The sequence below is a fragment of the Sorex fumeus genome, unplaced genomic scaffold, assembly GCF_029834395.1.
Source record: "Sorex fumeus unplaced genomic scaffold, SorFum_2.1 ptg000007l, whole genome shotgun sequence".
Classification (NCBI taxonomy): domain Eukaryota; kingdom Metazoa; phylum Chordata; class Mammalia; order Eulipotyphla; family Soricidae; genus Sorex; species Sorex fumeus.
The window spans coordinates 11,563,221-11,587,660 of NW_026606064.1; the positions used below are offsets into that span (position 1 = coordinate 11,563,221).

General features: G+C 53.6%; 1 protein-coding gene across 1 annotated transcript; it reads right to left on the reverse strand.

The window, feature by feature from the left end:
* Positions 1–19,931: 19,931 nt before the first annotated feature.
* On the reverse strand, positions 19,932–21,865 carry CUNH11orf96 (chromosome unknown C11orf96 homolog). Its single transcript, XM_056135348.1, has 2 exons — positions 21,852–21,865; positions 19,932–21,376 (listed from the first exon to the last, which is right to left on the reverse strand). The coding sequence occupies exons 1-2, from the start codon at positions 21,863–21,865 to the stop codon at positions 20,620–20,622; spliced, it is 771 nt and encodes a 256-aa protein (XP_055991323.1). The 3' UTR covers positions 19,932–20,619.
* Positions 21,866–24,440: the final 2,575 nt, after the last annotated feature.

Below are 24,440 nucleotides of genomic sequence, written 5' to 3' on the forward strand. Positions count from 1 at the left end.
TGACTTGACGAATGAAATAACTGGGGTATTGCCACCATGGTGCGTGCTAAGGAGAACCAGTAGTCCGTGCTGACTTCTGTGAGTGCAGGCAGCTCCCTGCAGGGTGATGACCCAGAGAGCAAGTGGCAGTGCTGAGCCGAAGAGAGAGAAGGACAAGCTTAGAAGGTCAGCAGTAGTCTGGAGGCTGGTGAGGCAGGCTGTGGGCTCTGCAGAGACTTTGCACTTTATTTTGCTTTGGGGGTCACACCTGGTGGAGCTCAGGGCTTACTCCTGGTTCTCTGCTCTGGGATCACTGTAGGTGGAGCTGGGGGATCCAATGAGTTGTTGGGGATCAAAGCCAGATTGGCCACAGGTCAGGTAAGCATCTTACTGGTTGTACTGTCTCTCGGCCCCTGCCTAAGAACTGGGGATGGGGATCAAGGAACTGTCTGTGTGACACAGATGCCTCTGGAAGTCTTTCCCTCCTCAAGCTCTCAAAGCCCTTTCTGGGCCAGAGAGATACAATACAGTGGGTCCGGAGCTTATCTTGCAGGAAACTGACCCAAAATGGATCACTGGTACCCACCAGTAGTAATCCCTGCACGTAGAGCCAGGAGTAAGCCCTGATCACTGCTGGTTGTGGCCAAAAACAAAACAAAAAAAAACAGCTTTCACCGTCAACTCATCAGTTTTTCTGCTGCCATCAGGCTCTGAATGAGGGCTGTATGACACAGCGGTTGGGCTTGCCCAAGATCCCACAGGCAAAATACACAGTGGATCCCAATTTTGAAAACAGGTCCATTTGCTACATGCCTATGTTGGCACCACTTGTACCACTTGTATTCTTTTTTGTATTCTTGGATTGTAGGATCTTGGGCAAGGGACTTTCTCTCTCTCTCTCTCTCTCTCTGTCTGTCTGTCTCTCTCTGTCTCTCTCTGTCTCTCTCTCTCTCTATTTCTGCGAATTGAGAAATCGCATTACCTACCTCCCAGGCTTGGCATCACAGACAAAGGCAGTTGGATGCTTTAGAGGTGGGTCTGGCACAGAGTAAGTAGGGAATAAATATTAGTTATTAATGTTGCTGGTGTTCTAAGCACTCTGCATATAATGGCTCATCTGCTTCCTGCCCCAAAGCCCCAGGAGAGTGTTTTTCTTATCATGGTCATGAGCTAGAAAAGCATTTTGGCATTCATTGAGTTGTTCATTCATTAAAAAAATATGGTAGGTGCACTGTTCTGGGCCCTAGAGATTGGCAGCGAGCAAAGCAAACCCAGACTCTGCACGCGGATGCAGGAAGGACAGTTATGATGCAACTGGGGTCCCTCTGGCCAAGTCTGGGACAATTTAAGCCTCACAGACAGAACGAAAGTAACAACTATAGACTGTATGGACCAAAACAGGAACACATGAGTTCATGCCGATATAAATAAACAAATGAGCAAACAAATACATTGGAGGAATCTTTGTCATCTGAATGTCAATGGTTGAATGCAGAGGAAATAATGATGGTTTTTTTTTTTAAATCATCACCTGGCAAGCAACATCATGACTAACTGAGGCCAGAAGTGTGGATGGATGCTGGGGCTCACCAGAGAGCATATGGATGCCTGATGAGAACAAGGTCATGTGGCACCTAAGAACACTTCCGTGGATGATGGCCCGCATAAACAATGGTGGCCCCCCCAATACCCACCACCTCCTGAGGGGTAAATCTGTTTAGACACACAAATGCCTTTGCTGACAACCTTCAACAACGTTCAGTCTGTCTTCTCCTACTCTGCAGGTTCAAAGCCTAGAGCAGACTCGTAGTGTTGCTCAGATGGGCAATGGGTGCCTCCCCACCCCCATCCCAGGATCTGTGCCCTGAGATTTGTGCCATCACATGCTCTCACATCCATTCAATAACGCTTCTCAGGAGGATTTCTCAGAACTGCATCAACACTGGACTCTGTCTAGACATGCTCCACAAACTTGCTGATGAGAATGAGGACACGCAGATCTTTCTAGCAGAAGAACCCAGTAGACCCCTCTTGCATGTGATTCAAGTTAGCATTGTTAGTTGCATCCTTTAAAAAAAAACTTTATTTATTGAATCACCGTGAGAACAGCTACAAAGCTTTCATGTTTGAGTCTTGGTCGTACAATGATCAAACACCCGTTCCTTCACCAGTGCACATTTTCCACCACCAAAAACCCAGTATACCCCCCATCCCACCCCTACCCCTACCTGTGTGGCAGATAATTTCCACATTATTCTCTCTCTACTTTGATTACATTCAATATTTTGACACCAGTCCCACCATTATTATTTGAAATTTTCCCCCAACACTCAGACCTGCCGAAAAGGCAACATTAGACAATTTGCTTTCTATTGCTGGTTATGAATAGTATATGATGTTACACGATCTTGGAATTCTAAAATTTTAATAATTAGTCTGGAGAGATTTCTGCCAAGAGCCGCTCGGTTCTGAGATTCGTTTGTGTGTCTCTGGGATCATGACCATTACGGAGATTAATAAGTAGCTGAGGGGGGGTCATTCATGGGCGGCATCTCAGGGTCCTGCCTGGTAGCATCCTTAGTAGAGGGACAAGCCAGCACTATGTGGCCTTCCATGTACAAGGCATTGAGGAGGACACACACCACTTCTGTGCTCTTTGACGCTCCTGCCAAACAAAGCCTAAGATTCAAGGACATTTGACAAAATAACTCATAGGGGTGGGGATGGGGCAAGGGCCAAAGGTTATTGATACCCTGTGAGGCTTGGGGGTTTATGTAGTAGCACAGCAATTATAAAACAATAATATAAACACCACTGCAAGCCACAATACTCCCCATAAAAGTAACTTAGAAGAAACTTTTGTCTCTGTATTCCTCAGGATATTAAGATCATAAAACCTTGAGAGGCAGCTCCAGATTCAAAACCCAAGAACTGAATGCAACACGTGATCCTGAACCACATATATTTTTGGATTATAAAGGATGGTATTGGGACACATGCCCAAAAAAGGTATTTATAGATTATGTCATAATCTTATATTCATATTCATTTTCTTGAACTGTGGATCTAAAAGCAGTATCCTTAATTTTAGGGATATCTGCCAAGGGTTATTAAGGAATAAAGGAGCTCCATGTGTGTCATTATTTCTCATATAACCCAGAAAGTAAATAATAATGATGATGAGTAATGTATGTCTGAGCATGTATATGGATAGAGAGAAAGAGGCCATTTACAAAGCAATTCCTGTGGAATGTGAACATTTGGGGAATCTGGGTAAAAGATACACAGAAATTCTTTCAGCAGCTTTGTACATTTTTTCCTAAACTGATCATTTTAATATTTAATTAATTTTATTTCAATGGATACTTTTAATCTAATTATATATATTTTTGGTTTGGGGGCCACATTTAATGACATTCAATGACTCGGGACTTACTCTTGGCTCTGACCTCAGGCATCACTCCTAGCCATGCCCAGGGGACCACAATCTAATCCCTTTTTTGAAAAATTAAAATCTGACCCTGAGATATAGTGCAGGGGTTAAGGCACTTGCCTTGCACACAGCCCACCTGGGTTTAATCCCAGGCACCCCATTATGGTCCCCCAATCCCTGCTGGGGGTGATCCCTGAGTGCAAAGGCAGGAGTAAGCCCTGAGTACTGCTGGGTATAGCCTCAAAAAAAAAAAAATCAAACAAACAAATCCTGAAGATGGGTAAAAACAAAGATTTTATACAAAAGCCACAAAGGGAAGCGCCACAGAAATTGCTTGGTGGGGGGATATCTGAATAGCAAGTCAGCGCAAAGGTGGTAATTAACACATACTCTCTCTTCTCTCTCTCTCTCTCTCTCTCTCTCTCTCTCTCTCTCTCTCTCTCTCTCTTTCTCACTCTCTTTCTCACTCTTTACAAAAACATACTTTACCCATAGCTGAGGGCTCACTCAAAAGAAGACTGTCTCAAGGCTGGAGCAATAGCACAGCAGGTAGGACGTTTGCCTTGCACGCGGCCGACCTGGGTTCGATTCCCAGCATCCCATATGGTTCCCTGAGCACCGCCAGGAGTAACTCCTGAGTGCAGAGCCAGGAGTGACCCCTGTGCATTGCCGGGTGTGACCCAAAAAGCAAAAAAACAAAGAAGACTGTCTCAATTTCAGCACTACTGGCATCTGGGGTACATAATTCTTTGGGAGGAGAAGGACCTCTCAAGCTGTGCCCAGAAGTGTCCCCTCCAAGGACACTCAGTCACTTGGGCCAGTGGTTTAACACGAGGACCCTGGGAGGGATACTGGGATCATTGGTGGTGGAGAATGGGCACTGGTGGAGGGATGGGTATTCGATCATTGTATAACTGAAACCCAAGCACAAAAATTTGTAAGTCTACAACTGTACCTCATGGTGTTTCACTAATAAAAATTAAAAAATAAATTAATTAATTAAAATTAAAAGAAAAAAATAAACACACGAGGACCCAAGGAGGTGGCACTGCTCAGATCTACCAGGGTTGGGAATAACCAGAGCTACCCTGGCAGTGTTGGGGCTTGCAGGGCTGCACCCTACAATGCTCGGGGAACTGTGTGGTGCCGGGGATGGAACCAGGCTCTGCTGCATGCAATACAGGAGTCTTAACCCCGGAGCTCTCTCTATCCCCGGCCCTAGGAGTTCCTAAATCTTCCTTGGAGGGGCTACATGTACTATATTATCAATATCATTGGGTTCTGCCCACTAGCATTCAGTAGCATCAACCCCCACACCAAACTGTGACAACCAAAATTGCCTCCAGACATTGCTAATTATCCCCTGAGGGGCCAAATTGTCCTTAGTGGAGAAGCGCTGATCTGAAATAATGAGCCAAGATGCCTTGTACACAACACAAACTGCAGAGCTGGGAAGCACAGCCTGGAGATGGAGACGCCTCATTGTGTGTCTGCGGGGTGGTGGGGTGGTGGTGGTGGGGTGGGGGGAACGGGAGACGGCGGCAACGAACGTGTCGAGAAAATAGCACAATAGTCGCTTGGCAGCAAAACTCCAAAACAGCCCGCAAAATTACACTCCCTGAAATAAACTTCTACAAATAGCATGAAAACCCAACTCATTCCACAGCGTGTAATTTCTAAAATTGAGTTAGCACAGAAGCAATACAAAGATGTTAAAGATAAAAGGGTACAAAGGGTCATCAAAGCCAATTGTTTAAAGACTATTGGGTAAGGGGGCAAAAACAATTTTTTTTTTTGCCATGGAATAGATGAAAATCAGTCAAATATTGTTCTGTAGATGAATGCATCTTTGGAGTGGTGGGAGAAGTTTGGACCACACCCGGCAGTGAACAGGGCTCACTCCTGGTGGGACACAGGGAGCCGTATAGGGTTCTGGGAATCAAACCTGGATTGGTCACCTGCAGGGCAAGTGCCTTAGTATCTCTCCAGCCCCAGTATAATTACACGGTCATGGTCCTCCTGTTGTTCATCAATTTGCTCGAGCAGGCCCTAACGTCTCCATCGTAAGACTTGTTGTTACTGTATTTGGCATATTGAATACCTCATGGGTAGCTTGCCAGGCTTTGCTGTGCAGGTGAGATATTCTTGGTAGCTTGCTGGGCTCTCTGAGAGGGGTGGAGGAATCGAACCCGGCTTGTCCAGGCCAGCTGCGCGCAAGGCAAACGCCCTACCACTCTGCTATCGCTCCAGCTAGTCCGAAAGTAGTGAGTGGTCGCAAGGTCAACCTAAAGTATAATAACACATTTTAATAAAAACAAAATGCCCGTTGGGACAGGAGTTTAGATGGAGCTGCACACCCACAGTCTCAGGCCTGGGTCTCTGTGACAAATATTAATTGCATTCATGTCTTCTGGGAGAAAACACCAGTCATACACCTACCTAAATCCAAAGAGTGCACCCAAGGACAGTAGAAAGAAGGGCCAGGAGGACTGGTCCATGGTTGAAAATTTGCCACAAATGATCGGGTGGGGGGACCAGAGAGGGCAGTTAGAATAGAGAAGGGACCACTATGACAACGGTAGTTGAAAATGATCACTCTGGACAAGAACTGAGTGCTGAAAGGAGGTAAAGGGATAAACATGATAACCTTCCACTACCTGTATTACAAACCATATTGCCCAAAAGGAAGGAAAGAGAGAAAGAGAGAGAGACAGAGAGAGACAGAGGGGGAGAGGGAGAGAGATAGGAGAAGAGAGAGAGAAAGAGAGAGAGAGAGAGAGAGAGAGAGAGAGAGAGGCACCTGTGTCTGTCATAGAAATAGAAGCAGGCCAGGATGGGTGGTGGGGAGAGAGAAATTGGGGACACTAGCGGTGTCCCCAGTTTCCCTGACGAAGGGACGGGTGTTGGAACATTGTATGACTTAAACCCAATTGAACAACTTTGTGACTGTGTATTTCATGGTGGTTCAGTGAAAAATATTTAAAAATAAAATAAATCCAAAGAGTGAGCTGGACATGATCTGGCTTCACGGGGACAAAAATAGAAGAGATCAGAGAAATTACTCCCACTCCATGCCCATCGCCCTGGTCTTTAAACATGGTCCACAAAGAGGATGATTCCGCCCCTCTCCTGGTGGCAACACTGTCCCTCCAGTTGCCAGTGACCGTGAGAGGCATAGGCCACATCAGGTTCAGACACAGTTCACCATACTCAGAGCACAGTCCATCCAAGGGACTATGGTGAGGGGTCGGAGAGATAGCACAGCGTAGGGCATTTACCTTGCACGCGGCCAACCCAGGTTCAATTCCCAGCATCCCATATGGTCTCCTGAGCACTGCCAGGAGTAATTCCTGAGGGCAGAGCCAGGAGTAACCCCTGTGCATCGCTGGGTGTGACCCAAAAAGAAAAAAAAGGGGGGACTATGGTGAAACAGATGGTGACGCCATGGAACATTAGGAGAAAGAGCAGACAACACACAAGCAGGAAGGAATGGGGACCTCCAGCTCCCCCACCCCTCCCGGGACACCTTCAGGAAGTTCTGGCTTTGCCCCTGCAAGCCTCTGCGGTCTCCAGCTGAAGAGGGAGTTAAGAGGGAGCTTCCTGGAGGCCAGGATCGGGACATAAACAATCCTGGGCTTTTACAGTTTCCTTAGGAAAACAACTCCCTGGAACATCGATTAGGGAGGAAAGCCTGTTTGCTTCCCTTCCATTTCAGAAGCCAGTATATGTGGGTCCTCATGCGTGGGGCTACTTTTTATGACCCCAGTGGACGCACAAAACTACAGGTAGTACAGACCCTACATCCACTAAGGTTTCCCTTGTGCGTGCAGATCTGTGACAAAGCTATTTATTTATAAATCAGGCCTAGTAAAGGGACTAATAATAACCAGTAATAAAATGAATCAATCTTAATAATTTACTGGAACAAAGGGCATGCTGGTGTTCTCTCTCTCTCTCTCTCTCTCTCTCTCTCTCTATCTTATCCAGGGGCCAGAGGTATAGTACAGCAGGTAGGGCGTTTGCCTTGCATTTACCATACCCAAGTTCAATCCCCAGCATCCCATATTGTCTCCCAAGCCCCACCAGGAGGGATCCCTGAGCACAGAACCAGGAGTAAAAGCTGAGCACTGCCAAGTGTGGCCCAAGCACACACATACTCCCCCCTACCGCCCCCCGCCTCCCCCAAATCGCATACATACTATTTTCTGACCATGGTTCTGTGGAGAACTGGAACCAAAGAAAGCAAACAGCGAAGTAAGGGGGCTCATGCACCCACATGTCCCGCTCTTTTTCTCACGTCTGCTTCCTTTCTTGGCCTCTGTCCTCTCGCCCCACCTCTCCTCAGCGCTGAATACTTGCCTGGGATGTGAACCCCTTGCAGGAACATGCTACTGAGGACCGCCAGGAAGAGGGCTGAGCCGCACTCTCTGACCTCCTGGTATCTGGGTGGCAGGCGGTGGGTTTTGCAAGCTTTCAAAGCTCCGTACATTCCCAGATGAGCACTTTTTCTTTTTCATTGTTGCTTGAAACCTGGTGGGTCTGGGCAGAGATGCTGGCTTCTCTGTGTCAGTGTTGAGAGTCATGGGCACAGCCAAGCCCTGCTAACCTGCCAGCCTCTCCCGCTTCCCGCTTCTCCGGGAACCACAGTCCTGGAAGGCACAAGAGGAGACTTTGGGCTATGGGCAAACAATTTCACCCAGGATTTGGCCAGCCTACGTCCCACCCCATTCCCAGACTCTTAAGACTCTCAAATCTGTGTTCCTGGGGCCTAGTGAACTGCAGCTCAGAAAACATCCTGCTCTCTTTTTGTTTGGTTGTTATCACTGTAGGACATCTAATCCTTAGTGACTTGTTTCTCCCAGAGCGAAAATACCCTCAGAAGCACTCCCCTCCCAAAGTTGGACCCCACGACAGTCTCAGCTCCAAGTCCGGGAACTTCCTCATCTAAACTCACTCCAGGACTGGAGAGACACTACAGCAGGTAAGGCGCTCGGCTGGCACTCAGGGGACCATAGGCAGTGCCGGGGACCGAACTGGGGTCAGCTGTGTACAAGGCAAATGCCTTAATCCACACACACTCTCTCTCCAACCTGACACTGCAGTATTCGTTTGAATTTCCCTTTTGACCCAAGAGTTGTTTAAATACCAGTTTAACTTCCTCCCCAAGTGGAAGCACCCACCGGTGCTCAGGGCTTGGTCCTGGCTCTGCACTCAGGGATCACTCCTGGCAGGACTTGAGGAATCATAGAGGGTGACAGAGATAAAACCGAGGTCAGCCACGTGCAAGACAAATGTCCTACCCGCTGTACTTTCACTCTGGCCCCAACATACCATGCTTGACCAATTTTTATATTCTTTAGGGTTAGCATTGTTGAGTCTCTGTTTTTGTCTGTGTGTGTGTGTGTGTGTGTGTGTGCGTGCATGCGCACGCACGTGCACGTGTGCTTGCATGAGAGAGAGTTACAGAAAACTCTCATACAGTAGAAAGCAGTAAGCATTCCAGATTGGTGGGCTTTCCAAATATGCAATCGACCATGTTTAAAGCCATAGCCTCAGCACAGAAGAGGAATCACTACCCTACTAGGTAGGTTGCCCTTGGCAAGTAGAAGGTGGAAATGTGAAAAAACCATCTTCATCACTGTCCTGGGTCTAGAAAGGCCTGTTTCCACCAGCCCATCCCACAAGTCAGATTGGAGGTCCACTGGATGCCCCCCTATTGTCAGAAGGGCTGGTGGATGTGCTCAAATTCTATCCCCAGGCAGAAGAGAAGACATTTCTTCACAATCTTCTCATCTGTATCATGGCACAGAAGATATTAATAATATAATGAAGCGGCCCTGACCCATGAAAATAGTCAGCACACCCGATTCTCAAGTGACCATGGAGGTTTCACAAGATCAGAGAGAAAATCTCAGCAATTTCCCCCAAAAGAGAACTACTCCAGAAAACATTATCTCGCCGCAATGAAAGAAAAAGAATAGCTAAGTTAAAAGTATATCAATTCATCCATGTGGAAAGAATTTAAACTGGTATTTAAACAACTCGTGGGTCAAAAGGGAAATTCAAACAAATACTGCAGTGTCGGGTTGGAGAGAGAATGTGTGTGTGGATTAAGGCATTTGCCTCGTACACAGCTGACCCCAGTTCAGTCCCCGGCACTGCCTATGGTCCCCTGAGTGCCAGCTGAGCATCTTACCAGCTGTAGTGTATCTCCACAAATGGAGTGAGTTTAGATGAGGAAGTTCCTGGACTTGGAGCTCAGGCTGTAGTAGGGTCCAACTTTGTTTTTATTTATTTATTTATTGAATCACTGTGGGAAAGGTTACAAAGCTTTCAGGTTTAGGTCTCAGTCATGCAAATATCAAACATATTTCCCTTTACCAATACTTATTTTTTACCATGAAGAACCCCAATAAAACCCCACCCCCCGACCCCTCCCAGTCCCTGTGAGGCAGATGAATTCTAGTTAACACTCTATCTGCTTTGATTAGATTCACTGTTTCAATAAAAGATTCACCACTATTATTTAGAGTTTACCCCCCCCCCAAAATCAGACATGCTGAAAAAGCATTGTGACGTGATTTGCTTTTTACAGCTGGGGTCAAGAATTAAATGTTCGTTTTGGATTTCTGCTATTTTACCTATTGACCCTGGAAGTATTTCTACTGAAAGTCAGATAGTTAAGAAATTGGTTTCTGTGTTCTGGAGTCATGGCCGTGCTGGAGAGCCGCTCGTGGGGGGCAACTGGTGGCCTCGGTAGGGCATGAAGGGCGGACCGAAACGCCCCCCTTCCCATGAGGTTTTAGTCGCCCCCACACCCCCGGCTCATACCTGCTGTCCACAAGGCTCCCATGCGGCCACCATCTTTCTTTCCAGAGAGGAGAGGGCGAATGGGGCAACACCCTTTCCCCTCCGGCAGACTTGATGGCCTGGATTAACGCATAGTCCGTTCACTTTTCTGCTCCAAGCTGCTGGGTTCTGCATTAAGTCCTTGTGCTTCTGGGGCCGTGGCTGTGCTGGAGAGCCGCTCGCGGGGGGCAACTGGTGACCTCGGTAGGGCGTGAAGGACGGACCGGAACGCCCCCCGACCCATGAGGTTTTAGTCGCCCCCACACCCCCGGCTCATACCTGCTGTCCACAAGGCTCCCATGCAGCCGCCATCCTTCTTTCCAGAGAAGAGAGGGCGAATGGGGCAACACCCTTTCCCCTCCAGCAGACTTGATGGCCTGGATTAACACATAGTCCTTTCACTTTTCTGCTCCAAGCTGCTGGGTTCTGCATTAGGTCCTTGTGCTTCTGGGGCTGTGGCCATGCTGGAGAGTAGGGTCCAACTTTGGGAGGGGTGTGATGAGGGTGTTTTAGCTCTGGGAGAAACAAGTCACTAGGGATTCGATGTTCTTTGGTGATCATCAAACATCTATCCCCGGAACTGGAGCGATAGCACAGTGGGAAGGGTGTTTGCTTACATGTGTTTGACCTGGCTTCAATCCCCCATAAACCCCTATGGTACTCCAAGCCCACCAGGAGTGTGTTCCCTGAGTGCAGAGTCAGAAGTAAGCCCTGAACACCGCTGGGTGTGACACCCCATTTCCCCCCCCCAAAAAAAATAAACAGAAAAATAATCTAACACTTAGGACTGGAGAGATAGTAGAGGCTAAGGAGCTTGCCCAGCATGAAGCTGACCCTGGTTCAAATTCCCAACACTTCCTAAGCATTATAGGAAGTAATAATGATAGTGATATCCTGAGCACAGAGCTAGGAATAGCCTCCAACATCACTGGATGTGGCCTCTACCCCTCCTCCCACCCCCTCAATCAAACACCCATCTTATGCTACTCAAGTCCCCATTGAACAGAGAAGGCATCTGATTCAAGAAAATAAAAACTCTATCTCTGTGTTCGGGTCCTTCCTCCATCCTCCACCTTCTCAAAGACTTCAAAAAAATTTTTTTCCCTTTTGGGTCACACCTGGCGTTGCACAGGGGTTACTTCTGGCTTTGCACTCAGAAATTACTCCTGGCGGTGCTCAGGGGACCATATGGGATGTTGGGAATCAAACCCAGGTCAGCTGCGTGCAAGGCTAACGCCCTACTCACTGTACTATCACTCCAGCCCAAGACTCTAAAATTTTACTGAATTTGAGAGTCAGTCTCCGGAATGCCTCCTGCACCTCTGAGCAGGTCACCACTGTGTTTTTAACATATATGATCACTGAAATCCAGCAGCCAGGATTCTATTTGTACAAAACCTGGGCTCAGAGATGCTCATCAGACTGGTTTCAGGAGCACAACCGTTAGGTGGCTGGGACATATGTCATCAGCTGCCTACCCCCAGGACTCCCTTGATACAACAGAGGGCCCAGCCCCATGGAGGGGACACAATCCCCATGAAACCTATCTGTTCTTGTTCTCCCTTTGCCAGAGACAAGTCTAGGAATGTGCAGTAGCAACACCTGGTCTAGATGCAGAATTTGATGCAGAGTTTTTAGGACAGATTTTCCTCTCATGCAAGATAGTTCCAAGGTGAAGCCTGTTTATTCACTCGTCCCAGCATTCAACTATGGAGGTAGATGTCATGCCAGTGCTATGGCAGCTATTTTGTCACCATGAAGGGGTGGAGTGGCATGGGGGCAGGAAATGCATGGTCAGGATGACAGGGAAGATGCAAGAATCTGAGTCCTTGACATCCCTCCGTCCCTTCCAGATGTCTTCATGATCAGAGGCTAGTGTCTTTGCGGTCTGAGTCACTCTGGGGTAGGCTCTTGAAATCAAATGCAGCCCGCATGACTCAGAGCCAGGCTGAAGGACGAACTTCCACGCAGAATCTCAACTGTTTCTACAAATGTGTTCCTACAAAAAGAGTTTGTGTGTGTGTGTGTGTGTGTGTGTGTGTGTATCGTTATGTGAGTATGTGTGCATATATGTTTACATGTGCGTATTTGTGTATGTGTCTGTATGTGTATGTATGTGGGAGGGGTGTGCATTTGTGTGTATACTCATCTGGCTTGAGGCTAACTGTCATGTCCTTCTCTGTGCTTAGGGCTGGGCTGAGCAAGTCCCAGACCTCACCAGGGCTTATACATGGAGGGTCCTGAGTCCCAGCAGCTTCCTCTGGGGTTTGACCAGAGAACAGCCAGTCAGCATCCCTCAGGACCCAGGTCACAGCCCACTATGGAAGTATGGAGCTTGAAGCTGGGGGCAGCAGCTCTTGGGGTCTGGCCTCCCCAGGACTGGCTGGCCCCTTCTGCACTGTGGAAGATGGGCTGCCCTGCTGGAATGCTCCCCAGAGGTCCGAAAACAGGTCCAAAGTTCCATAGAGGACAGCCTGCTGCTCAGGACCACTCTGGGTGAAGAACGAGCCAGCAGCCAGGGACACTGGCTGGGGTCTGAGCCTGAGGCAGCAGGCACTCAGGCTGTTATTTCGGGGTGTGATGAATCATTCAGCACAGAGCAGCCTGGAGTTTCTGGGTTTCTCCCCAAGGCTGGGAAAGAGGCGAGGGGTTGAGATGTGACTGTCTTAGAGACTGCCTGGTCCCCCAGCCCCATTCCCCATCTGCAAAATGGGTTTTCCCACACACACCCCCCTGCCCGCATCCACATAGACCCCCAAGACCAGGATTCTCTGATAACTGAGACTTTTCCCAAGTTGGGGGCTTAAAGCCAGGCAGGCAGTGAGGAGGAGGTGTTAGGAGAAGTGATGGGTTCCTGAACCTCACAGCAAGGAGCCCAGGCACACCTACCCCCAGCGAGGATGTTAACCATGCCAGAGCCACACTCCCACCTGCACCACCAGCACACAGCTAGTGTGAGGGGCTGAGGGACACCCCTCGCCCGAGATCGTAACTTTCCTGTCCCAGTACCATGCAAAGACCCTGACCTGCATTTGTTTTGGGGAGAAAGACAGAAGTGAACTTCCATTCTGCTGAGAAGGTGTGCCAGGTCCACACCTGCCTCCGGAAGCAGCTCAGGGTCCTAGGGCAGGGGGCAGGGGGGCAGGCCAGGCCCTCAGGCACTATCACAGCAGGCCCCAGGGGACGCCCCAACCTGTCCTGTGGGCCACTCACTTGCTCTTTCTTCCTTCTCTGATTCTGGGGCCTGGATGTTTTTCACAGAGGCAGCTAAGGTGGGTCAAGGGGGCTCACCCTGAGAAGACTCACAAAGACCTGAACCCAGATTTCAGCATCCAGGACAGTCAGCCTGGCAGTACCCCAGGGTGCCTCTCCCCCAAGGCGCCGCCCTCAGCCTCATGGAGGCGCTGCTCCAGGTCCAAGTGTGAGACTGGGTGTGGGGTCCTCTGCACGGTCACAGGGTGTCCCTTACAATTCAAAAACTTCAGCACAGGGGCCGGAGTGATAGTACAACAAGTAGGGCGTTTGCCTTGCACACAGCTGACCTGAGTTTGATCCCCGGCATCCCATATGGTCCCCCAGCACCGCTAGGAGTAATTCCTGAGTTCAGAGCCAGGAGTAACCCCTGAGTATCACTGGGTGTGACCCAAAAAGGAAAAAAAAAAAAAAACCTTCAGCACAGGCCTCCTGTCCTGTCCCCTGGCCTTGGCAGCAAGGTTCTGCCACACTCAACGCTCCGCTGGGAAGAATGGAGCCCCCGACCCCCTCCCCCTTACCCCCAGTCCCTGTGCAGAGCCCTAGCAAAACCCTGCGGTGTGGCTGCAGAGAGCCCACAAAGAGGCAGCTGACCACGCCCACCTAGTTCTGGAAGCTTCTCTCTCCCACTCCTGCTCTGGCCACAGCGGCGTGCGGTGGGGGTGTTAAAAGCTTGGTTTCCCTGGGGGGTGCTTCCAGGCTCACCCGGCCTTCACCCCGCTCCTTGCCTCCCCCCAAAGCAGGTTATGCGTGTCCAGCCAGGAGCCAATGACAGAGACAAAAACCAGACTCCAAGAGCAAAGGCGTTTTTTGGTTTTCTGGGTGAAGTTCCGAAGCTGGCTGGATGGCTTCAATCTGATCCGGTGCAGCCCTCTTGCTTACATTCTTTCCTTTTGACTTAGGGGTCAAGAACATTCCATAAGGGAAAGGTAGGACTGTACCCTCTCTCTGCTCCCTCTGAGGGCCTGGTTCTTCCAGGGTCTGGATCTACAGCCAGTCGATGGAGTGGGGGGACAGGGATTTACAAAGAAGGGGCCCTCCCCTCCGACAGATCCCACATTTTCTAGGTACTTTCTATTCTTGTTGCATGGTGGTGATTGGTGGATGATGCTCTGTTCCATCCATCGCTCTTCCTGTGACCATTCACATTCTAGCTCTTTCCCACCCTCTCCATCTGTGCGGGCTTGGCACACCACAGATGGCCTTCCAGGGGCCACAGAACTGGTTTGGCCCCTAGTCCTGCCCTCCATGCTTTTCCAAGGGGCCAGAGTGTGTTCAACCTTCCCCCTCCACCCTCCTGCCCCCCACACACACATCCACATTTCCCAAAAGACCCCTCTGACACAACCAAACCCCTGGAGTGTGGGGGGAGTTGTTAGGGCTATCCCAGCCACCCCACCAGGGCCAGTTCGCTTAATCAGGCAAAGGGGGGCTGCTATCATGAAGGGCCCAGCACGTGGTTTAGACCACAGAGTGTCTGTCAGTGGGGCTAAGGTGCACAGCCTGGCTCTGCCATTGGCCTTGCTGCAAAAACACGTGTCCCACATGTGTGTGTGTGGGGGGGGAGAGGACACGGATGCAAGGGGCCCTGGAAGGCCCAGGCCAAGGAAGAATGCCTCCTCTGGCACTGAATGTGGACAAAAGCCACGGCCTGTCTGTTACCATTGAGAGCTGGGCTGGGCGCCCAGAGGAAGGGTGGTGGGTGTTGGTGTGTCCCTGCATACCAAAGGCGGTGGTGAGGCCGGGCGTTGAACAGGGGTGGAGAGGATCACCCCTAGACATGGAGACAACCCCTCAAGGCCCCAGCCTTCAGGACCCCTCCACATACACAGGGCCACGGCACTCTGTTGGGGAAACACCTCTCTCTCTCACACGGCCTGAGCAGGGGTCAGGGCCTCAGCAGGAGTCCAGGCCTGGCTCTCAGGAAGCAGATGCCAAGAGAGAAGACGCACAGTGCCAGCGTAGAAGCAGGGACCGGGGAGATGGCCCAGCAGGTAGGGTGCTCGTCTTGTACACAGCGACCCCCATTTGATTCCCGGCACCCCAGATGTTCCTTGAGCACAGAGCCAGGAGGAAGCCCTGAGCACCACCAGTTGTGGCCCCAAACCCCAAAGAGAAAAGCAAAGAAAAATTATTGGGTGAAGGGTACTTGTCTTGCATGCGGTTGATCCGTCTTCAATCCCCAGCATTCGGTCTGGTCCACCAAGCTCTGCTAAAAGTGATTCCTGAGCACAGAGCGAGGAGTTACTCCTGAGCATCGCTGGGTGTGGACCCCAAATGAAAACAAAACAAAACAAAATTCCTGGGTGCCACCTAGCTCCCCACCAGCTAGCTACAATGTACTACATAAGAAACTCAACCTTGGGGCTAGAGCGATAGCACAGCGGGTAGGGAGTTTGCCTTGTATGTGGCCGACCTGGGTTCAATTCCCAGCATCCCATGTGGTCCCACGAGCACTGCCAGTGTAATTCCTGAGTTCAGAGCCAGGAGTAACCCTTGAGCACTGCCGGGTGTGACTCAAAAAGAAAAGAAAAAGAGAAAATCAACGTGTGTGTGTGTGTGTGTGTGTGTGTGTGTGTGTGTGAAAGTGGACACACACAGGGGAGCTCACCACAGGGGCCTCTGTCCCCTTCTCCATTCTCCCAGAGTCCAGTGACCCTGGGAGCTAGCTTGAATACGCCCCTCAAAGCGATGGGGTCCTCCATTCCTTCGGACCACAGACCCAGAACTGGCAGACGGCAGACTTCGGCAGCCAAGCTGGCTTTGAGCAACACCCTGATAATATCTCCCCCGGGGAGAAATAGTCCAAGGAGGCTGGCAGCCAGGGCCGGGGCGAACGGTCACTCTCGCCTCCTGCTTGTTGGAAAACCCTCACCCTGGCCAGGACTCTGGGCTGAGGCCCAGGCGGCTCCTAGCATGAGCCTCGGTGTCCAGACAGCTGGGCCAGCTGCCACCCCGCCCGCCTACCCGGGCACATGCCTGCTCACTGGATGGCAGCTCCTGGAGAGATGCCCTCACCCTGGGCCTGCCCTGATCCCTCCTGCTCCCTTGAGCAATCTTCTGTCTGTGTGTCTGCCTGTGGCCTTCCACTCTCTGCCTCAGTCTCTCACTCCCACTCCTTTACCACCCTCTCCCACCTTCCTCTTCTCACACCCCTTGGTCTCAGGCCCCGTCTCTTGCTTCCAGCTCTGAGTTCCACTGCCTGGAACAGTCCTCAAGCCCCAGGGAGCAGCCAAGTCCAAGAAGATCCCCAGGGACCTGCGAGGGGCCCCCGTCAGCCCCACAAAGGGCAGAGATGCTCCGATCCAGCTGTTCCCACAAACACGGGCCCCAGCCGCCCTTCCAAACATCTTCCTGTAAGTGGACCCTGAGAAGTAACTGCGAGAGAAGGCGAAACCCAGAAACAGGGACACACAGGCCGTCACTTTTATATCAAAGAGTGGGAAATTTGCATCATTCATTGCACCAAAAAATGCAAACACCAAAACCAAAAGAAACCAGGTGGCTAAAGTACTTCGAGCCCAGGATGAGTACAGCCAGAGGCATGGCTATACGCGCTGTGACTACCTGGGTTTGAGTCTAAGCACAGAACGGTTAAAAATAAGAGGTATTTAGCATTGCTGAGAGAGATCTCACCTCTTAAGCATCTCCAAAATTTTATCTCAGGGTAATGAATGTAGGGGGGACTTGTTCTGTATTTGTTATCTCCCTTGTGAAAAGTGCCATGATCATGCCCCAAACCCACAAATCACATGATGAAGAGTTTCTCACATCTGGGGGGGGGGGGTCAGCGCATCCAGGGTACCAAGAGCAAGCCCCCATCCTGGGAAATGCCCCTCCAGTCACACTTCTCCTCCCCCACCACGCCTGCACCCGCTCTGTGGTCCTGAGAGCAAAAGTGCATCAGGGTAGGTTTTAAAACAAGCCAGGAGGCCAGCAAGATGGGGAGGGGGACGACCCTCCTCACCGCCCCTTCTTCACTTTATTTATCTAATGATTGTTATTCCCTGGGGGAGGGGGTTGGCATTGCTCAGGTCTTACTCCAGGCTCTGTGCTCAAGGGTCACGTCTGGGTACCAACCCTGAGTCATTCCTGTGCAAGGCAAGTGGCCTCCCTGCTGTGGTCTCTCCAGACTCTTCTTTACTTGTCTATTTATTTATTTTTGGAAGGGAGAGGAGGTGTTGGGCCACACCCAGGGATCATCCCTGGTGGTACTTGGTGCAAGGGATCAATCCCAGGTCAGCCGCATGTGAAGCAAATGCCCTCCTCGCTGTCCTATCTATCACTCTGGTTCTCCTGTCTTCATTTTAACCCATTAAACATTTCAAAGCACCGACTCAGCACTGCATTCTGCCCCAGTCAGCACAGGGCACTAGAACAAACCCCCTGCATCTACCCTGTGACCCAAAAGGACCTTTGGGGAGGGGTTGTTTTCAGGTAGGTGGTGGGGGGGGGGGGCGGGGAGGTGGTGAGGGCAGCAGGAAGAGATTCCCTAGCCCACAGAAGGGCAGTGGCAGCCGCATAGTGACCAGTGGGCAGAGGTGGGGCTAGGCTCAGAATTGAGAGTGTGGGGGTCAGAGCGATAGCTCAGCAGGCAAGGGGCTTGCCTTGTACCTGGCCCACCTGGGTTGAGTCTACAGCATCCCATGTGGTCCGCCCAGCCCTCACCAGGAGTGATCCTTGAGTGCAGAGCCAAGAGTCAACCTGCACGCCCTGCAGGGTGTGGTTTCAAAACAAAACAAAACAAAAACAAACATGGCAGGGGGATGGGGACTCAGAGTGGAGATCCTGAGGGGGTCCCTGTAGTAGCTGCAGCAAATGGGAGAGAAGAGCAGGACTGGGCTTCTGGGCTTTAGCATCCCTTCCCTTCCCCCTAAACCCCTTCCACCCAGCCACCACTCAGATACCATAACCCCTTCTGCTGAGTCCCCGCCTCAGCGGGAGGGACTGTGGACAGTACAATGGCCAGTGCTTTACCAAGGCATGGGGTGCCAGGGGTTTCCCCCCCACCCAAGCTCCAGGCTTCCTCCTCGCCTGGAACCCTAGTGTGCAGATGAGGACCTGCCTTCAGGCTTTGCTATTTTTGGTTTGGTTTGGGGGCCATATCTGGCTGTGCTCAGGGCTTACTCCAGTACTGCTGGGGGGGTGGGGGGGAACCGGAAGTGGTGCTGGAGAATAGAACCTGGGTCTTCACAGCGCCAGGCATGGCACGGTCCCCACTGTACTATTGCTCCAGCCCCTGCGATTCTATTTCTGTTTCTTTGTTTCATCTCCTCGGCTTGCTCGCCTTAATTGCAGAGCCCAAGTGTGCAGCGTGAGGAGTGAAAGGCAGGTCTGCGGAGAGGAGGTGGTGGGAGGATGGGATGGGTGGGGTGAGGGGCTGTGGAGCAGGGTGCAGAGCCCAGTAGCAGCCCCGAGCTCAGAGGGGCACAAGGGGGGGGGGGGACACAGGATGACAGACGCCTGCCACTCGGACGCCACTGGGAGAGGCAACCCCAAGTTTTCTCGGCTGCAGAGTCTCTCAGCCTGACTGGGGCAGCAGCTCTGGTGCATCGCTGGAGGGCTGGACCCCTGATGTGGAAACTTGCCAACTTGTCCATCTATGTTGCTCTTTGGGGACGACATCACTCCCTCCGCAAGTGCCTGGTGCCTAGCTCAGCACCAGGCTGTAGGGTGTGGACAGAGTGCTTGATAGACAGGCGGTACTCCTGGCCTGGAGGGAGCCGCACAAGTGGAGTGCGACACCTCAACCCCCACATCGCTCCCTATCACCTTCCCCTGCAGCTGGGTTTTTCTCCTCTGCACACAAAGCAGGGTGCAAGCGTTACCCCTGAGTTCTCCTAAGGACTTGCTGGGAAGGATGGGAGAAATGGCAGCAGAGAGCCAAGTGGCGGCGCTGCTTGCGAGGGGCCTGCGGGGGGGTCCGGTATCTGCACGTGGCTGAGAGCGAGGACCCACTTTCCCTCCCCTCCCTGGACCCTGGCCACCCCCAGCCCTCCCCCACCTGACCCCCTATAGCAGCGAGCTCGGGCACCTCCCCAGCGCCGGCGCCCGGCCTGTAAAGGGGCCCTCCGCGCAGAGTTGGTGGCAGTAGGGGCGAAGGGGAACTGTTTGGTGGTCGTGACCCGCGTCTTCCTCCTGGAGAGGCTGCACCGAGGCCAGTGCGCTCTGAGGAGCTGCGAACATTTGCGGCGCCGGCCACAGCATCTCGCCGTTCGGATGCTGTAAGGGTTCGCTCTCGGGGGTCGCGGCAGTCTCCTCCAGGCGAATGGAGCTTACCGTGCGGTCTCCACTCCTGCCCCCACACCACCAATTTTAGCTCCAGCTTCCCCCCACCCCCACCGCCACCCCCCCCCCCCCACCCCGGGTCCCCAGCCTCGCGCGCCTTGGAGTTCAAGGAGTCAGGAGCCTGGAGAAATACACTGTGCAAATATATTGACTTTATTCGTCTCCGTTCGGGAGCCTCCGCGGACATCTCCGGATAAAAAGATCGTTAAATAAACAGCCGTTCAGACCTCGCGATGCAAAAATAAATATCCATCCCTTCCCTCCGGCAGGCAGCGGGAGCTGCGCTGAGCCCCAAGTCCCAACGGGCCGCGCCTGACCAATACAAAAGTGCTCAGCGAGCGTGCGTTGGCGTGAGTGTGAACCGGCGTGCGCTAGGGGGTGGCCACGGTGCCGCGATGTGCAACCTCGGAGTTTGCCGACTGCCGGGCCGGGGCGTTGGTGCGGTTTTCCGGGAGGTCCCGGGAGACCCCCGGGTCACTCTGCACGGACACCGCCACGACCACACCACCCCGCGCCCCACTCACCGCAGAGTTCGCACCCGCAAGAGTTTAAGAAAAATAATAATAATAATAAAGATACAGGGACAAGGGCAAAAGAAAGCGGTCCCCCCACGCGCGTGCCCTCGGGGTCTCGGGTGAGCGCAGCGCGGGGCGCAGCCAACGCGTCCGAGCCCGGCGGGGAGTCCAAGCGCGCGCGGGGGGCGGCGGCGGCGGCGGCGGCGCCGGGTCTCGGAGGTCCCCGGGGCGCGGGTCCTCTCCCCGGGGAAGGGGGGCGCACGCAGAGGCGCCCGAGAGTCCCCGCTGCGGGCGGCTCCCGGGTCACAGCGCCGAGTCGGAGTCGCTGGAGTCCAGGCTGTTCCTCAGTTTGCAGCTGCTCAGCTGCTCGCGCTGCAGCGACAGGCTCTGCGTGCTGCGGCGCAGACACTCCAGGCTCTGCAGGAACGACTTCTTGGCCTTCTCCTCCTCCATCGGCGACACCCCCTCCTCCTCCACCTCCTGGATCTCGTCGAAGGTCACCGGCTGCGTCTTGAAGCGCGACTGGCGGGGCCGCCGCAGCCGGCCGCGGCCCTTGGACAGCTGCGCGGGCCGCACCGACTGCGGGAACTCGTCGGCCAGGCACACGAAGTGCGGCATCACCGCCTGGTAGCTGGAGCAGATGCCCATCAGCTCTCCGGGCTTGGCAGCGGCCATGGCGCTCGCGGCGTCCTCCTCGGGGCCGGGGCTGTCGGCGGGGGGCGGCCGCTGCTGCGCCGGGGCCCCCCGGGAGGCGGCAGCCTGCGGCTCTCCGGGCGGCGGCTCCAAATCGGCTGCCGGGCGGCGGCGGCCCTCGCGGGCCCGGCTCGGGCGCGCCTCGAGGCCCGTCGGGGGGCGCCGCGCCGCGGGGCTGGGCTCGGGGGACTGGCGGCGGCGGCGGCGGCGGGGGGCACGATGCTCCGGCGGCGGGGCTCGGGATGGGGTGCGGGGAAGGGGACGCGGCTGCTCCTCGGCCGGGATCCGGGGGCGCCGCGCCGGCGGGGCTCGGGGGACCGCTGCTCCTGCGCTCCCCAGCGCTCGCCGCCGCCGCCGCTGCTGCTGCTGTTACTGCTGCTGCTGCTGCTGTCGCCGTGTGGCCCGCGCCGGCCCGGCACGCCGCTTATATAGCCCGCCGCGGCCCACACGGCTGCGAGCTCGGATGACAGCGATGCCATTTAAAGCGCGAGCGCCCCGCGCCCTTCCGCCTGACGTCGGCCCGCCGCGCGCCGAGAGTAAGCGGCCCTCCTCCTCCCCCCCACACCCCGGCACCGCCCCCCGCACCCTCACCCGCACCCCCACCCCCACCCCGGCTCCGGAAGGCCGGCCCCGCCCGCCGGGGTTCCGGGAGGAGCTGGAGAGGGGTACGCGCTCGCGCGCGCGCACGCGGGCGCGAGGCGAGGGATGGGGAGAGGGGGACGGCCGCGCATCCTTGGGGTGCGGGGGGGAGAAGCGCGAAGCCGGGCGGGTCGTCGCCCCCAGCCCCACTGAACTGGGATCCCCGAGTCTGCAGCGGACCCGCACGCCGCCACTTCGCCCACCTCCAGGGGCGCATTCCCGCAACCCCCCCCCCCCCCCCCCCACCACACACACCGATTATGTAGCCGCCAGTGGGGCGCGCGGGAGAGCCGCAGGGCTGCGACCCGCTCTCCTGGCCACGTTGCGAGCCCAGTGCCCCGGGGCTGAGTCCCTTCTGCGGGTCCTCGCCAACAGCCCCTTCCCCAGACGCGCGCGCGCGCGCGCGCACACACACACACACACCGACGCTATAAACACACGTGCGAGCCTTCCCTCTGCCTCTTCCCTACCCACGCACCCCACTCAAGGACCTCAGGCGGACACCACCATTCATGCTCGGGAAAGATTCAGTACTCACAATCACAACCGTTAACAGCCATCTGGAGGGTCGCTGGCCTCCCAGATTCCGTCCGAGGGCTTCTTACAGCAGCCCAGTGCCAGCACGCGATTCTTCCCGTTTGCATCCGGGGCCCACGGAGCCACAGTGAGCCGTACATGCAACGCATCTGCCCCAGCCCCTGCTATTACACTGCCCGCTGAGGGCTGCTGCCCATCCGTGCTCCGTGGATTCTATGAGCAGGGACTCCCGTGGAGGTGTCCCCAGACAACCCCCCCAACAGAGCAACCCCCACCCCAGCCACTTTGAGGTACCCAGCAAGATTCACAGAGGAGGGAATGTGTAGGATTTGACCACCAGTTTCCCCAAGGTCAGGCAATCCTTAGGTGCTCCTCATTGAACTGCCCCCAGGAAAGTTCCGTGGCAGCAGGGATAAGAGGTGGGAGACAGGGTCCTGGACGCAGACAGCTGTGCAGCGTGGGGAGTGCCAGGTGGCAGAAAGACCACAAAGCTACTAAGCTTAAGATGCATCCTAGCACTGTTTACAATAGCCAGAATCTGGACAAAACCTGAGTGCCCGAGAACAGATGACTGGTTAAAGAAACCTTGGTACATCTACAAAATGGAGTACTATGTAGCTGTTAGAAAAGATGAAGTCATGAAATTTACATACAAGTGGTACTACATGCAAAGTATCATGCTAAGCGAAATGAGTCAGAAAGAGAGGGATAGACATAGAAAGATCGCATTCATCTGGAGAACATAAAGTAACAAAATAGAAGAGGAACACCCAAGAGTGGCCGAGATTAGTACCAGGAGTTTTGCTCCATGGCTTGGAGGCCAGCCACACATGCTAGGGGAAAAGGGAACTCAGACAGAGAAGGGAGCACCGAATAAAGGGTGTTGGGAGGATCCTCCCAGGATGAGAGATGCATGCTGAAAGTAGACTATAGATCGAACATGATTGCCACTCAATGCAAACCACAGTACCCAAAAGGAGAGAGAGAACAAAAGGGAATGCCCTGCCACAGAGGCAGGGTGGGATGGGAGGATGGGGCGGTGGGAGAAATATTGGGATCAGTGGTAGTGGAGAATGGGCACTGGTGGAGGGATGGGTACTCGATCATTGTACAATTGAAACCCAAGCACAAAAATTTGTAAGTCTACAACTGTACCTCATGGTGTTTCACTAATAAACAACAACAAAAAAAGATGCATCCTTTTTGGGGACGGGGGGGGGGGGGGCACTTTTCCTCACCAACTCACCCAGTGCTGCAGCTCACCCTATTCAATCCTCTCAGCAGCAGGTGCGCTCATGGGAAAGGCCGGGACAGAGAAGCCAAGTCATCTGTCCCAGGTCACACAGCGGGTGAGGCAAAGAGCCTAGCCCCAGAGCCAGGCAGGCCCACTCTGGCGCATACCCAGTGCCCCTGCAGAGGACAAGGCAGGGAGCAGGCTTGTCAGGCGCCTTTGGCAGGAAGGAGAGGAAACCCTGGGGCCAAAGGCTGCAGGGCAGGAAGGAGCAGAGCTTAATTCCTGGAACAGCGAGACGGCCTGTGGCCAAAGCAGGTCGGCTGAGAGCTGGCAGAGATGGTTGTCTGACACGCAACGTTTCACACAAAGGAAATTGGAGGGGAGTGCAGGAGAGGCCCCTGCCTTGGGTTCTGCTCAAAGGTCACTCCTGGGAGAGAGGTCAAGGCCAGAGAGAGAGCTCAAAGGACTAGCTTGCACACTTGGCTCACAGGGCATCAGAGTTTCATCCCAGAGGAGGAAGCCCCAAGCACCAAGCCAGGAGTGCCCAGAGCCACCCCCAACCCGCCCCCTCTTCCCCCGTCCCAAAAGCTCACTGTGGCTGTCGCCAGGATGCTGCATTGGACCACACGGTGTCAAACCCTCAATACAAGGGTCCTGAGTCTAGTTGGGGTACAGACAGGGAACACTGCTCCTAGTCACGGCAGATTCAGGATTTGTCAACACAGAACCAAAGGGCTGAAGGATGAGACGGGATGGGAAGGGGCAGGGGTTCAGGCTGGGTTTAATCAAGAGTTCCAGGGGAGACTGATGGAGAATGTTTGGGGAGCAGAGGCTGGGGTGAGGGGGGGTCCCATGGCTGTTCTTCCGCACCCATCGCCTTCCTGGCCGAGCCCTGAGATGCTCCAAGCTCGAAGCAGTTAGGTATCACACGGGTGCCTCTCCCATCTCACAGTCACTTAAATCTCACTCCTGGAGTCCCCATGGCTCTGTTGCCAGCAGCTGAGTTGTCCTCTGAGGGACC